At 46.2% G+C, this 17230-nt stretch overlaps 1 protein-coding gene across 1 annotated transcript in view; it reads right to left on the reverse strand.

The window, feature by feature from the left end:
- Positions 1 to 16611, reverse strand: part of ARHGAP20 (Rho GTPase activating protein 20) — a gene marked incomplete at both ends in the record, with an annotated part of 62180 nt that extends 45569 nt beyond the window's left edge. The window contains 2 exons of the mRNA XM_082305035.1: positions 6644 to 6729; positions 16513 to 16611. Of these exons, the coding sequence (XP_082161161.1) occupies positions 6644 to 6729; positions 16513 to 16611 (185 nt within the window). The remainder of the gene's footprint in view (positions 1 to 6643; positions 6730 to 16512) is intronic.
- Between the last annotated feature and the right edge of the window lie 619 nt (positions 16612 to 17230).

Raw genomic sequence — 17230 nt, forward strand, 5'->3', positions numbered from 1 at the left:
AATCAAGCATGAATTAGAAATGCTATAAAAATGACAACTTGTACAATATCATCAGAAGTTATTTCAATTATGTGCAATTCCATTAAAAAGGAAGAGCCATTTGATACAAAATCGCGGGTTTTTTTTAAAACAAAAGCACTATTTTTCTACAAATTCATGTATCCTTACATTACATAGGGAAACATGACATACTGAGGAGAAATATCTGGGAAAGTTCTCATACAGACATTTCTGCCCATTCAGGTTAAGCATAAAATGTTAAAACATCAAAACTTTTCATGAAATGGAAAATCTCAGAAAAAATCCTGATCAGAAGTTTCGAGGCTGAATTAAATCTACAAACTAAACCCAGAAGCAAAGAACTTTTCATTTGCTTTGTTGACTGAGTGTTTAGGAACAGGATTTTCCTTCCATCCTGATGACTAGAAACTTGAGTTCTAATGAAACTGTGATTTTTATAACCACATGACTCCTGGAGCTGGAGCTTTATGGAAAAAGCTATGAAATATCACACGTCAAGATAAAGCGAGCGGTGCCTGTACTTAATCTCTCACATTGGGAAACTCTTGGGGATTTTGCCCTTTTTCATCCTGTCTTTCATAAAATGGCTCTTCTGTATTTTTGAGTGTATTGGAGTCTCTCAGACAAAGGACTGTAAGATGAGGAGTGCAGGACACAGGGCTGTCCGCGGGGTGCTGCCACTTTGATTTTCACCTGGGGGAACCACTCTGACAATAGCAACAGCTCTTGTGCTTCCCAAAAAACCACGAGCCCAGCGGCTTCAGAAAGACTGCCTTGCAAGCGCTCCCTTCCACAGCATGCCTCTTCCTAAGGGTGAATGAAGGCGTTTTAAGAGCCCTCATCTCTTGTGACCACGCCATTTGGGTGGCCGAGGGCGCGGCGGGGAGGCTTCAGAGATGTTGTTTCAGTTGTGCACGTGTAAGCCTAGCGGTAGCTACCCGGCCTGCCGCCACCCGCGTCGGCCCCTCACGCACCATGGGGCGGCGGGTGAGGGCCACGCCAGGGAGCAACCCCCAGGCAGGGCCCTGGCTTGCCTGACGGCAACACTGTAAATCTTCCCCTACTGCCCAAAGTGACTTGTTACCCTGTTAGCCCCTTCCCTCACCTCCATTTTGCAGCCTTCAAGGGATACCCTCCCTCCCAAACTGTGACTCCTGCATCTGAAATGGAAGGAGGCTGGGACAGTATCCAGCCACGCCACCTCCTGTCCTGGTCCTGAGCCCATCTCTCCCATCACCGCTGGTGGCGTGTCACAGCTTCGGAGGCAAAACCCCACGCTGATCACACGTATGACACACGCAGGCACGCACAGAAATGTGCACACATGTGATATGGCAGCCTTTGCCTCGCAAAGCCCCTCAGGCTGAGCTGCTAAGCGCCATTTGTCTCGCAGCATCCCCAGGCTGTGCCCTGCAGCGGGGTGGCCCTAAGGCCGTGCCCTGCGTGCTGCCGGCGATGGCACTATTGACGGGCCAGGCCACGGTGGCCACGGCCAACGGTCCCGCTCCTCCACTCGACAGGTTTTGCTGAGCAACACCCGCCTCTGCCACGATGGCCGAAGGGACAGCAGCTGCTCGGGGCGTACCTGCCTGCAAAGGCCTCGTCCTGCAACAGCCAGTAAATAAAATGGCTGTGGGGCGCAACGGGGCGGCAGCCGCTCCCGCTTGATGCCCCCGAACCATACCGAGGTGCTCAGCCTCACCAACCGAATGCGCCTCATGGAGATTATTTTGCTAGGCGAAATTATTCGCTACCATGGAAACGAGTGAAGCATGAGCAAAATTATTACAACCGAAATACCTACTTAACAAGTTAGTTACTCGCAATGAACCTTTATTCCGTTCCTCCCCGCAATTGGATTTGCCTGAAACACCAAATACTCATTTTCCCCTTGAAAAAGAGACGGTTAACGCCTTCTGGCAATTTACATTTATTAAAAGTCTCTATTTTTGTCTTCATCTAGTCACATAGCTTGGATCATCCACATATCTTCTGACTAAAACCCTGAAAACACAATGTCCAAGACTTTGGGAACACTCTGTATTTGACTAGCGCCAAGTGGAATGTATTACTAGATTACACATATGATCTTCGTTATCTGGGATATTTTGCATTTGGCACAGGACCCCTGGAAGATAACATGCCAGAATCACTTACTGTGCATTGGGAGAAGGAAGAGCAGCCTCTCCATGAATGGCACAATACCGCTTCCATGTACAGAAGGGGAAAAAGCACCTTGGAAACTTGTGAAATCCTCAGTTTTTACCTTTAATTTCTTTGACCATAAAATCCAAATAATAAAATCAGGTGGGGGTGACTTTTTAGGTACTTCCTTCTCAGGTTCTTTAAAGATTTGTTCATAAAACCTTTTTAAAATTACGCTTAATTTTTTTAAAAAACAACGCCTGCTTCTAGCTTACACCAAAATAATATCATAATCATGCTTCACGCTGTAATAAAGAGTAGCTTCATTAGCAATATTTTAACACCTTTAGTGTGTAGAGACATGTATCTATAAACAGTCATGCAGACTCAGAAATTGTGAAATTATATTAATAAGTTTCAGCATGTAAAAATATCACTTTCAGCAATCTGGTGAGGCGTGCATTAGGAAAGGGGAAGCTGCCAGCAACTGCAACACAGAATTTGGCTGTCCCTGTGAAGTATCCGAGATGCGAGCAGAAGTCTGCCAACACAGAGCAGAAACTTGGTAGCTTGGGCTTTGTCACATATGAAAATTGTTTTGAGGGACAGCAGAATGAAGGCTGAAAATTTGGCTTGAAACAAGTCTTTATTATTCTATATGAATTATTTTGAGATTACAAGACCTTAAATCCAGGCCTCAGACATTTCTGTTTCAAGCCCATAATTTGTGTTGCGCTGAAGTATATCATTAAGTAAGTTGTCCAGTTTTCATTAAAGGACACCAAGAAAAAGTAAGAGGAAAATTACAGCTGCAGAACAGGTCCAGAGCCAAATATAACTAACCCAAATCCTTTGCTGATTTCATACACGTTAATGGAGTTAACAATCAAACTTATTTTTTCTGCATCTGAGTATCAGCCAAGAAAAATATCAAAAGCTTACTTTTCCAATGTATTTCTAGAATAACTTTGCTCAAAGTGCTTCCAAGGAGAACATCTGATGATGTGAAACAGTCCTTACATGCCTATTCATTACTATTTTGTGAGGAAAGAGGAACTGTATAGAAAAAAGGAAGAGAAGCAAGAACAGGAGGCAATGAATAATCTGCATATTTTCATCTCTTGGAAGTAAGGGCCCAGATTCCACTACCACATCTGTAGAATTTACTATGTTCCTCTGCTGCCTGCAGTCACAGTCGAGTGAGGCAGGGATTACAGCGTGGTTGCACATCTGTGCACCACCATGCCATACATCCATCCCAGAATTCTTCTGTAGGCCAAATACCTTGTAACTCCTTTTACATGACTGACATGGCAAGGCAAGATTTGTAAGGAAGGCTTAACTTTCATTAAACCAAATGATATAGCTGGAGAAAAGGAAGACAAGCTTTTAGGCACACGAGACTTTCAGATTTGCTGCTCTTTCAGGACTGAAGAAGAGGACAAGGGCACAAACAAGCACCTGCTTTTTCCAGCTAGATATCTCGCCTCGCTTATGTCCTTGTGCCATCACAGCTACAACAACACTACCATTAAAAAACCTTAATCCTCTCAATGCTAAATAGCCACCTCCAGATGTCACAATGGTTTCCTTGAATAAATACCATTAATAAACTTTAATATGCCCCAAAGTAAGTCTGTCCAAACTGGGTGCCACCACATTTTATGAAAGTGCCCTGTATGTAAACCAAGGACACCTGACATATAAAGTGGGATAAAAATACAAACTGACTTGTGCTTCTAAGTATTTCCTGCCCTTTTAAACTTTGCACTTGTTCATTAATTTCAACAAATATTGAGGTGAGCCAGCTGCTGAGGTGAGAGGATTCATATAAATCCCTCACAGATGTTTGCCAACTTCAGATAGGAGCTTTATTATCTACAAGTCATTCATCAACCATTAACAAGTAAGTGTTATGGAGTCCCAGTATTAAGGTTCACTGCCAGAGGAGAATAATGGATTTTGCAGGCTGGCTGTGTCTACAAGAAGGGGAACTAAGAGTTGAGAGAGGTCTGAGATAAAACATTTGGAGGAGATTAGAAAGCATGAGAAGTCATTTTGTTGCTCTTCAGCTCGCCTTAAGAGAAAGCACTTCACAAGAGTTAAGCATTTACACAACAAACCGAGTGGAAAGTTCAAACTCATCCATCAGTTCGGTGATGAAGAGGAATGTGTTTTGCACAGCCAAACAAGGAAGTCAGGCACAGGTGAGACTTACTGCTCCTGTGAACAATAATAAACACCGTCCAAAGTGTTACCCTCTAGCTGACAGACTCTGAAGCTACGAAATCACCTGCTCTGGCTCCAGGGTCCTCAGACTTCACCCGATACCTCTCACTACGGCCACAGACTTCAGTTCAAAACAACAGGACCCGCTAAATTGTTGCATGTCACAGGCAGAGGACAGACATGACTGAGGCAGCATCCATCAGTTGTGAAAGCAGCAGGGTCCATCGGCGAGGCAAAGCATTGCCCTTACTGCAGAACAAGGCAACATTTTCCCCTCTTCGGTCCTCTCCACCACAAAGTCTCTGCCAACTGGCCTTACAAAAAAATCCTCCACACACCAGATTTGGAAATAATTCTGATCCAGGCTATACAAGCAAGACATATTTACACTTAAGAAAGTGTAAAATTCTTAGGTAAAAATGTACATGCTGAGTATTATCACACTCAGTGTCTCTCCATCTATGTCCAGTTTCTGATATTTACGGAGCAGGCAATAAAACAAAAAAATAAAAATGGAATTGAAGAAAAATGTTCACGTCTGAACCCCATCAAGCAAATGACAGAAGACTGAAATATAAGCATCAAATATAGTTCATTCTCTTAATATCAAGGAGCAAGTCTTAAGACAGCTTGAAGGGAAGGCATTATGGAGACATAAGTGTATAAGTGGCAGGAAACCCTAAAGTCCAAGGGCTGAGAGGTCCCATCTCTTGTCCCCTGCACTCTCCACTTATTGCTACTCCTCATAGTAATAGTCCGTCTCTAATTTAACAACCTCAGTTATGAACACGTCATCTATGCCCAAAAGGTGGTATCACTGTTATGAACATAGCTACAAATACAATGAAGAAATAATAGTAAATGAAGAATAAATATGGTAGGACAGACAATCTAAACAATTTCAGTATTCTCATGAAGGGGTTAAAAAATATCCATTAATCTTATTTCAAGGACCTGGAAACAAAGTCAGAGAGAGGCCAGAGAAGAAATTTTACAGGCAGAACCAGAACACATGTTGGTGGCTCTAAGTCTTAGGCTCAGGCCACTAGACTACACAAAAAGGTGCAAATGCCCTTAAGACTTCATTTCTAAGTTTCCTCTTCTATGTCATAGCCAGCAAAAAGACCTGCAAGTACTTTCAACTCATTTTCCTTTCCTATTTTGCAACTCTGATGTTTTCACAGAATACTTTCACAGGTTTCTGAAATACTGTGGAATTCTCCATGATGACAAATATGAAACCAGGTATTAGTTAGATCAAACACAAAAAACTTTCCAAAGCTCACATACTGATTACTGAACACACCACAGAGTAGGAAAAAATATTCCTTACAAAGCCATACTTTAATTTTCCTGAATAATGTTTCTTCGCAAAGAGCTCTACACAGCTGGAAGCATTAAGAGCCTACCAGATGGTTCCCTTCTCGATAAACACTTACGTTTTGTAAGTTTAAAGTCTAATGAACTGTAGTGCAGGAAGACAGAAGTTATGTATGCAGAGCGGTTCAAATGGCAGGTCAGGGCTGGGGCTGGACACTGCACTAGCTCCATAGAAACTCACATTTCTATGGTAGCTTTACATCGGGGTATGAGGGAGGAGGAACGGCTGATCCTGGCAGAAGATCAAGACAAAAAATGCTGAACGCTTCACACCCGCACACCCCCACATACACAGCCCCGCGAGCTGCTAGTGCTGGACGGGAGAAGGCTGTGACCACCAGACCCTGGCCCACAGCATTGTCCTAAACCAGCAGGTGCTTCCAGAGCCCCAGAGAGCCTGTACCATGCAGCAGTCCATCACCGAAACTTAGCTCAAATTAAACCGTACAGTCCCACAGCAACCACTCCTGAGTTATGCCTGGCGCTGTGTAAGTGTACAAGGCAGAAAGTAGGAAACGTTCATCTTCTGCCCATGCCGCCTCCCCAGCAGGCAATCGTAGCCAGCCACAAATTAATTAGAACCGCGCAGCCCAAACGTTGCGTGCCTGGTTGCAAACTGGGGAACAGCTCTGGTTGCCCAATTGCATATAAACAGCTGAGTGTGGCAGCGCTGGGGAAACCCCCTCTAGGAGATCAGCCGGCGTCTGCGCTGGGTCTATCACATCTTTCAGCAGGCTCTATAGTTGTGCAGCTACCAAGCAGCCCGAATTGTGGTTGACAACCTGGTGTGGACAATAGCTCAAAACCATTTCAAGTTTTGGGCTGAGAAACTGCAAAACAGCACAGCCAGGAAAACTCACTGACTCACCTTGAGACCGATCGAGATCTGTTAAGTGCTTTGACAAAGATCAAAGATGGTGCAGACTGGCGTCTTTGGGCCAAACTCTTCATTTTCTGATTGGAAAGAGAAACAAAATGAAATCATAGGTGAGATTCGGAACAAAAACTGCATGCATACAGAGTTGTCACAGCCAGACTCCAATTTCAAACCATGGGAAAAAGGCTGAGTTATTGCCATCAGCAACCCTGGAGGGGGAAAACGGTTGTAAAATATCACATATTGAGAAAAACAGGAGCACGACCAGAAAGCCAGTGATAAAGAAAAGCTGATAATTAGTGTCTATACACAGATACCTGAGGTACACTGCACACATGAAGTAAACACCTAGAGCTTGCCCTCAACCGCTTTTTGTCCCTTAATAATGTATTGTACTTTAAATTTACCAAACATCCAGATGGTGGTTCAAATTTCACATGCTTGATACATTTCTGTGTCAGGTCTGACATTTATCATGAATTAAGGTTGGATTCTACCCACCTAACCTTATGTGCTACATTGGGCTACCTTTTTTTTCCAAATCCTTAGAGATGAAGGCATTTTCCTTCCCTACTACTCTAGCCGGAGCATTACATCTTGTCTCTCAGAGGTCAATAATGACATTTTCTTCATTCCTGATTATGGAAGGGACAAAATAGGAAAGTGAGAGGCAGGGCAGTTCTTAGCACAGAACTAGGAAGGGAATGGGAAAAAGGAGACGCTCAAAGACAGAGAATGCAGCAGGAAAAAAAAAAGGCAAAGCAGAGGGAAGGGATGAAAATGTCAGTAGCTATCAAGGGAGCATGGATTCCCATTGAGTGAAGTTGAATACTACAATAAAAATACTGAGCAAATAAACAACACTCTTTTCCCCAGAGGTAGAAATTTTCAAAAGCACCCACAGGAGACAAACCCACACGTTTCCCTGAACACAAATGTATTCACCACTGTATCCTCTCCCTCCTGCAGCCAGAAGCAGGACTAAGGAGCCCTGGCCCTAACTTTGGAGCTGCTCCCTAGAACCGGTTGTGCAGCCTGCTGCCAAGGTGCACGACCTCTCCTCTCACTGACCCTCCGCCAGAAGGGTGGTTGTTACCTTATTTAGCTCAAATATTTTTCAAAATAAACTGGTGAACAAAAGGACCGGGGTTGAACTCCTCCTGAGGCCCTGACAGGACAGTTTCCAGTGCTGGAGCAGTACCTTACACCAGCCAGGTAACCGCCGAGAGCCCTCAAACAGGTGAACCTTTGCCAGTCATGAAGTCTCTGTTCTCAGCTACTCACAAAGCAAGACTTTCTTCCTTTATACCAAAAATAGCCACTGGCTACCAGGAACAGATATGTTAGGAAACAACTGATTCTTCTGCCAAGATGTATGTGCTGGATGTGGCACCCATTTTGTTTGGGCAGGTGGACAGCGTGCTCCCCTCGGAGAAATGAAACTCTACAGTACTACTTGCTTTACTTGCTTTTGACAAGAGTATTTCTTGTACTCATCGCAGTGCATTTGTTATTGTGTCGGTTTTTTGGTTCCTCCTTTATTTATGTAGTGCACGCTTGTTTGTTTTGTCAGATACTCAGTTACAGCTATTGTGCAGCAATTGTTATAAATTCAGCTGTGTCATTTCAATTCACCTTTAAAAATTATCCCCTCCTCCCTCTTTCTTTCATCAAAAAATAACCTTCTCAACACCGATAAATTAAGCCTGGGAACATTTAGATGTCTTCTATCTGATCAGAAAATAACTGGGTAATAACTTAAGAGATCACTAACAACATAGATGCCCATTTTTGCTAGTTTTGAGCAAAAAAGAAAGAAAATAATTTGCTAAATTTTTCTGGTGAATGAAATCAGTTTGTCTTACTGCTAGCAAATCTGAGAAGCTGTTAGCATTTTAAAAAGTAGCATATCTACAAATATGAAGGCAAAAAGAGACCTGTACAACTATGCAGTCTAACATCCTACAGAAGACAAGCCACAGATCTCCCCCAACCAGCATTTTTTGTAGGCGTTTATCAAAAGCATCAACTCCCAATTGGAAATTTACTGCAAGTCTGATTATTGGGCAGGTGGCTTTCAGGGGGCGGTTAAAACGAGAGCATCTCAGCTCCTGTGAGTGCAGTGGAGGTCTGCTTATCTTAAATCCTTCAGCTTCTCAGGTCTGAAAAGGAAGCCACTGAAAAAATGCAGCATTTTAAAATCTCAATTATGGCAATTTTTTTCACGCTTGGGCTAGCAGCACTGAGTAGTGCCCGTGGCAGCGAGACTCCAGTCTTGACTTAAATACCTGAGGACCAAGGTAAAGATTAGGACTACAAGAAATTTAATAAGAGCTCAAATCCCAGGAGGTCTCCGGTCCAGCCTCTCCGGACCTGCGGAGAGCAGGACCTGTTCGAGCAGGCTGCTCCGGGCCACCTGCAGTCCAGGTCTGTGTTATCTCCGAGGATGAGATTCCACAGCCTTTCCAGGCAACATCTTAATACAGCTATTAAGCAAAGCTTAACAAAAAAGAGCCTTAAAACATAAAAAGATCACTGATGAGATTTGGAAAAGGAAAATTTTCACAGCAAAAGTGAAGTGAGTCAGGTCAGCTGTATGCAAATAAAAACATCACACAGAGACATTGACTACAGACAGAAAGGGGGGTTTTGTTTTTATTTTGCTATGTACAGAGTTTGAGAAAATAAAATAAGTGACCATCATGGTAACTTGAATTTATTTACTGTGAGAAGGAAGAGGACACATTCATTTTTGGCTAAGTTGGATCCAGATGCCTGCTCTCCTCAGTTTCACTGCGTTTACATGTGCAAAGATGTCACCCTGGCAATGCGGAGAAGAGGAGATACATCCTGGACAGCTGTAGTGAGAGCAGATGTCTGGGAGCAAAAGGAGATGCAATGACCAATTATCTAAGCATGGGACACAGAGAAGCATTTCTCAACATGTGTCCCACATCATAACCTCCCATTTTTTCATGTAAATATTAGAAAGGTCAACACAGAGAAATCCTCATATTTGCTGGCTGAGTCACACCCATGTGAAATGTATCATAAAATCGGTATCCATAATGAATGTTTACAGTGTGCCAGATGCAAAGATGATAATCTTGCATCAGTCAGGACAAACTAGAGTTATTTTTGCCTTCCTCACGTTCAAAAGCTTGAGTTCCTGCCCCCCTCCCCTCCGATTCAGGTTTAACTTCATACTTTCTGCATTGCTGGTGGTGGTTGTCTTGACTGCTTTTTTAACAGAAACAAAAAGGTTTGCTTTTTCAGTTGTTGGACTGGTGGTATGCATTAGTATTTGGCTAGTTTCTCATCTGATGTAAACAGACATAGGGCTATATATTTCAAAAGAATTAATTTACACCAGATAATGATCAGACCTACACTCCGAAGCACTGTTTTGTAAACTATGATGGTAGGTGGTTTATGAGCAGATCAGCCCACCATGCTGAGGACAGTAACCTTGCAAGCCATCAGTGAAAATATGCTGTCTTTCCTCAGGAATCAGAACCCCTATGGATTACAGGATTACAGTAAAACTTTCACAAGTATCTCAAAAGTCATAATCTGGAGGAAAAATCTATTCCTGACTGCCAGTATTCAACTAATTTTGCCTCGCAGGTGAAGTGGATAATGGTATATGGAATTTATGTAAATTAACATATTGCCAAGTTATGATATTCATTCCCATTCTGTGAAAAAGGTAACATAGAGCAGCATCTGCATGCTGTCAGACACGTGCGGGAGGACTCCTCTCACCCAACCTCAGACCTGCAGACCTGAGCTATTCGCTCTGTGCTCCTTTTGTAGTCAACGGAGAGAAAAGGACATACGTAGCGCACAGTTCATCTTGTCCTAGAAGTGCTGTTTTCCTCCACTGACTGTAAAAGAAAACTAAGGCGACCAAGAAAATTGAGTTAATCAGCTCAGTCTCCTTGCTATCTAAGCAAAGGACAGGGAACAGACAAATTCGGGAGCTCAGTAACATAGGGAACAATTGATGTCTCAGAGAGTGGTTTGAGCTTAGGATGAGAAAATGATACTACCTGATGTCTGTTTAAGAGATTCATATACGAAATAGTTGAAAAATGTATTCACTGACAGGTGAACGCAGCAGAAATGCCTCCTCAGCGATGTGCAGACACCCTTGTAAAAGCCTCCCCAGACATGAAAGGATTTCAGGCTCCTGATTTACAGGCTGGCTGCAGAAGTGGGTCAAGGCTGGGCCATGCGCCTGGGTCATTTAACTGGGTGACAGGGACAACACTCAGATGTGCCAGTTTCTTGAGCTGAGGATTGCACTCAAGTGGCTAAGCTGTCCCTCTCGCTGCTTTATTTTTCCAATGAAAGGAAGTCTGATTTTAACAAAGCCTACTCTTTAAAATTATCTAAGTTAATAACTGTGAGGGATTTCACCCATGCAAACTCTGTTTTTCTTGTCTGAGCAGCAAAACCTATCTGTGGCATACATTTCTGGTTTGAACCAAAGCCATGAACCAAAGCACAGAACACAAACCTTTACCAAAAACTGTAAGGCAAAGTTCAACTAGCTGCCCGACAATCAAAAAATCAAAACAAACCTCAGCACCTAGCAGTTAATTTTCCAGGACAATTGGGCATCGCTCTTTCCCCTGTGTCACCGGGCTGCTTACGAGAGGCAATAAATCTTTCTTTCCTACATGCCATAATCCAGCATTTGTTAGACTTAGAGCATATGGTTGTCTAAAAACACCAGAAATAACAAGAAACTCTTATACTTTGGTAAAGCAAGAAATGGCCCTATACTGACCTATAACAACCCCGAGCCCTTATAAACAGGGCGAGAAGATGACTGCATTGGAGCTGCTGGCTCAGGCAGCAGAGATGTCTAGGTCCCACGGAGAGCCCATTTACCATAAAGGCAGAGCAGGTGACGAAACTATGTGCTTTTGTTTATGCTGACAGAATACTTCTACTTACAAGGACCTTCCTAAAAAGAATGCCATTTTTGGATGGATAACCAAGGAGAAAATAATTGCAGGGGCACAAGAGGAAAGAGCTATCAACACAGTGGAAGCAAAAGCACATCATCATGGAACAGCAGCTGCTAGAGAGCACAGCAAAGATGGACACTAAAGGCCACCTCAGAGTAGAAAGAAAAACTGATGAAAGCAACTGTAAGCAAAAGATGTCCTACCTCCCAAAGGATACCAATCTTTGGAAGCACTGACATGATGTGTTCAAAAGTTCTCAACCATCTACATCAAAAGCTGGAGGTGTGGAAGATTACTAAAAATGTGCAGGAGAGGAGCTCCAAATACTTAGCCTATGGGTCCTATTGTCAGCTGCACTGCGCCCACAGTGCTCAGACCAGCGACTCTGGTTGTGGTGGCTTTGATGAAGCCCAAAGTTTCCTTTCAAGCCTGACACAAAGCAGGAAAGTTAATGCATGGACACGATTCTGCCCCAGTTTCTGCACAGCGAGGCTTTCTCAAGAGCAGTTTATGGATGACAGAGGGAGGAGATTCCCCCCTACTCCACATGGATACTTGAGCAGCATCAAGTAAACAGGCAATAATTCGATATACACAGTTCCTGGGTATTAGATCCCACATGACATGCCAAGTCCCTCTCTTTCCTACTGCCACCATGAGGGACCAAAAAAAAACAACCAACCAAGACTAGGAAACTCAAGAACTAGAACACTTTTTTTATGCATAATTTTCGATTTCTCTCATGGACAGACAGGGGAAGGATTGCTAATGCTAGTTCATAATTAAAGCAGCATCAGGAGGCACATCGCAACAGTAAGTTATCATACACCAGCTCAGCCTGCCAAGGTGATTTCAACCTAAGGACCAACTACGTGGATGACTTCATTAAAACAGGGGCTTTTTTCAGTCCTCATCAGAGAGAAAATTGCTACAGGAGATGTCTACGGGATGACAGGAATTGCCCATCACTTCACTAAGCAGTGCCAGAAGTGTTCCTGGACAGCTGAGACTCCCTGCACTACCAGGTGTGATTTTGACAGCAACCCCCCAGATCCTCAGCCAGGATCACAGTAAAGAGGACAGAGACTCACAGGAAGAAGAAATCTCTGCTTAAGAAGCTTTATGTTAAAAAACATATACATAAGGGCGTGAAATCAAGGTATCATCATAACGGCAAATACATACTTGATTCATCTTTGCAGAGTAAGACAAGTAAAGGGATGAAGATTATGTATGACCACCTTTACTCTTCCAATGCTGTTAATTTGCTTGAATTTTATCCATTTAGTACGCTGTTGGGGACCACTATAACTCTCCTTTCCCTGCGAGTAAACTATTGCTCTATTTGTGATCAGAATCACAAAGAAACACATTTTTATGGTGATGGGATACCATATTTCAAGCCTACAACCATAAGGACTATTTTGCTCAGTGTGCAAAATGGTTAATTTTTTGCACACATTGTATGAGTAAATATAAAAAATTGCTGAGCCTCAAAAAAATCATAAGTAGTCACTTGAAATCTTCAAGGAGGCAGCAAAAAATCCTAAGAGTGAATTCTTATCTTACCAAATATTGTCTTGTGTAAAATATTCAGGATTGGTTGGAATCTATCCCCTCTAAGAAGAGAGAAGTGAAACACCAGGAACTTATAAATATGGTTAAATGACCGCAGCTGCTACTGCTGACACAGTTACACTGGCATAAAAGATGTCTCTGCTGCATAGTTTGTTTTGATAAATTTGTAGAAATAAGCTCTATCAGTATAATCGCTCTTACTCATGTTACTTCAATCCACTTCAGAGTTGCATCAATTTACTGGTATTGGTTACTAAACTAAACAGTCAGTACAAAACTTCTCTGTGGGTCAACCACACATAGTCCAGTGACTCCAGTAAGTCCAGTAAGGAGGGAATCTGGTCCAGAATATTCCCAAAGCATTCACTAAAACATTGTGCTTCAATGTCACCTTTTAGTGGGGCATCTTGAATGCCTTGTAAGCATTTAACAGAGAGAACCTCCCAGTGTCTGTGAGGTAGGTTAGCAGTTCAAACCACTGTGCATGTCAAGAAAAGGAAAAGAAATGTTTCCAGGAAAATGGTTTAAACGGTCACACAAAACACATGACAGAAAGTTCTAGACAATTGCTGTCTCTTGGTCCTATGATGTGATCACGCATGTGATCCTTCAGCCAAGCAGAAGATGAAGTAGGAGTTCAGACAACCACAGAACAATGTAGCAAATCTCAGCTGAAGAAATTTGAGAAAGGTATAGTCACAATAATAAAAAGGGAGAAAGGTTCAGTGGTCGCTTAGCATCCCATATTTGGGGGTATTTGTGCCAGAAATTAAAATAGTTGATGTGAAATACATATTTGCAACAAAATTGTTCAAGTTGACATGCTGTGTCACCAGTATCAAAACTGAGTTCTTGCCAACACATTCTTCCATTTAACTGTATGTAACCAACACAAGCAGTGTAATCTCCCCATTAGTAAGAAAGACTTTCTGCACTGCCAAAAAATACGATGCTTTGGCACTGAGTGGAAGACAAAACGGAGGTATACATAGAGTCCATAGGACCCAAGTAGTAAAAAAAATATTCGAACTGTCACTGAGATCCAGCTTCAGGTAAAATTAGGACTAGCCCACTGCTGCACAAGCATAAAGGTAGGAATCTTCTTCCCCAGACAGACACAAAGAGATGGCGTGCTAGTAGTCTCAAGGGAGCACCACGACCGTGGACGAGCAGCTGAGCAGCTGGCTGGATGTTGGTGGCTGCCTGTGTTGGCTGTGCCTGGTGTGCAAAGCTGCCATATGCTGCATGGCCCAGCCAGGGTCTCAAGCTGCTTCTCCGCAGGAGGATTTCCATCTGTACCCCCGCCGCATGTGCCTCCACGCTGAGGAATTCCAAAAGGGCTGCCAAGATCCGTAAAAAGTAATATCCCCGCTCCCTTGTCAGCGCTGGCAAAAACAAGGTCTGTGTTCCTTCGACTGTGGGCTCTTTGGAGCAGGAATAGGAAACACAAGTACTACAATTAATATTTGTCTTCAGAATGCTGAATCATGAAGCAGAACTTGTAAGAAAAAAACGTTCATCTTCACAGTACTTGAGCACCCCTTCTCATTTCAGGCAGGCGCCTGGCATCAGGGCTCTGCCAGGTTGGAAGGTACGTGGTACTCTGTCTTCAGCAAAAATGAAATAAATGATAGAAGAAAAATCAAAGCCACATATTTAGCCATCTCAAATTAGATCGCAGTACTTGGAGAGGGTGAGTATCTACTCCATCACTTTGTCCAGCTGGGCAGCAGAAGGTACTCCACCACTTTGTGTAGGTGTATCACACTCCCTCTTCAGAAACCAGTCAGGTATTAACTGCAGCAAAGTGTGGTAGAAAACTTGGCCAAACTCTCTCCAGGCAACCATTTCACCATTGGCAGCAGCTGCCATGAGAAGAGGTCCCCAGGGCTGCAGTCAGGGCGGAGCGCTACGTGCCTTGGTGGGACACAGCACACACAGATGCATCCCATGGAAACGCACAGCATCGCTTCCCAGCCCAAAGAGACGCTTCAGCAGGAGGCGAGGGACCAGGACTCCTCTCCGCACCGCTGTGCCACGTCCAGCAAAGCCCCAGCCACCGCTCAGCAGCAGGACTGGACACAAGCTCAGCCTCTACTACCAGGCATCCTAAATTCATGTCACCAGGTGGACAGATTTAGTAAAGGACACTGTCACCTGGCCATTCTAATCCTGCCAGCGTATTTAGCAGTCAGTAGTATTGTGCACCTCTAACGACAAGGCAGTGCATAGACTTAAATGTCATTGTGAGGCAAAATTGGTAAGGCAGGAAGGTACCAGCTCTACTTTGGTAGAAAAACACTACAGCACTTGCTAAAGCAAGGAGAAAAAAAGAGTTCCTGTTTTACACAGTGGGAAGAATGTGGTTATTACAGCTCGCTCGTTACAGCGAAGTATAAGGCAGAAACAAGTACTTGGCTGTACGCAGAAGTGAGCATTTTGCACTTGATCGTGTCAGATGCTGAAAAGCAATTCGAGACATCAAACAGATTTTACAACCAGTTTTGAAGGTGGGATGACGCTCTTCTGCTATCAATTGTGGTATACTTAAAGAGCACAAGACGCTTCTTCGGGAAGCTGCTCTTACATTTCTCTTGTACAAAGCATGTGCGAGAGCAGCCAGCAAACCCCCTCAGCTCTAGCAAACCCTTCCCTCGCTCCCCCCAGACACACATCTCGGCTCCCCTGGATAACCATTCTGCAAACCTCCCCCCAGCTCCCTCTGATACCCACCCAGCAAAACCTCCATCCATCCACCCAGCAAAGCCTCCCCTTAGGTCTCCCCAGCACACCCATGCAGCACACACCCCCGCTCCAGCTCACCGGGAAATCCGTGCAGCAAAGCCCCTGGCTCCCCCGACCACCACCCAGCAAACCCTCCCCGAGCTCCCCGGACGCCTATGCAGCACCGCTCCGTGCCTACCCCAGACACCGGGGCAGCAGCCGCCCTTGGCTCCCGGGACATCCGTGCAGCAACCCCCCCTTAGGTCCCCGGCGTTATCCACCCGGCAGGGCCCCCTGAGCTCCACCGGGCACCGCCGCACCCCCAGCCCCCCGGGGCACCCGCGCAGCAAGCCCTTCCCGCGGACACCCCCAGCCCCGGCTCCCCCGACGGCTCCCCCCGGCCCCGGTCCCGGTCCCGGTCCCGCTCCCGGTGGCGGCGGCGGCGCAGGGCCCGGGGCGACGGGGCCGCGGGCTGTCCCGTGGGGACGCGCTGACCCGCGGTGGCCCCGCGGGGGGCGCCGGGACCGGGGCGGGGGCCGCGAGGCGCTTTCCCGCGGGGTCTCCCGGGGGCGGCCTCACCTTCTTGCTGTCGGCGGCGGCGAAGACCCTGCTCTCGCCGCTCACCGAGGACGAGCGGCCCGGCCCCAGGTGCTCCTGTTGCGGGGACATCACGTCCATGCAGCCCCGCGCCGCCGCCCTCCCGCCGCGGGGACACCCGCGCCGCCGCCGCCGCCCGCACCATGGACAGGGCGCGCCGCGCCACGCCCCCGGCCACGCCCCCGCCCGCGGGACACGCCCCGGCGGGACACGCCCCTCACAAGACCACGCCCCCCCGCGCAGGTTCGCGCCCCGCTCTCTGGAGAAGTGGCGGGGGGGGGGAGGAGGCGACGCGCATGCGCCGCCCCTGGGAGCCGGGGCGGGGGGAGTGCGCTCGTGCCGGGGAGGGGGCGCGCGCCCTCGCCGTGCGCCTGCGCGCGCTGCAGGGCGGGGGGCGGCGGGGACGCGGAGCCAGCGGGGGGCTGCGGGGCCCGGGGCGGTGCGGGGTCCCAGGGGTGGGGTGGGTGTTGCGGGGTGCCGGGGTGGGGCGGTGTGGCGGGGTGCCGGGGGTGGGGCGGTGGTGCGGGGTGCCGGGGGTGGGGTGGGTGGTGCGGGGTGCCGGGGGTGGGGCGGTGTGGCGGGGTGCCGGGGGTGGGGCGGTGGTGCGGGGTGCCGGGGGTGGGGTGGGTGTTGCAGTGCCCCAGAAGTATCCCCCCCCCGCCCCGCTGCAGAAGGCAGGTCAGCGCGGGACGTGGCCCTC

This window comes from Platalea leucorodia (assembly GCF_965183815.1).
Source record: "Platalea leucorodia genome assembly, chromosome: 2".
Classification (NCBI taxonomy): Eukaryota; Metazoa; Chordata; class Aves; order Pelecaniformes; family Threskiornithidae; genus Platalea; species Platalea leucorodia.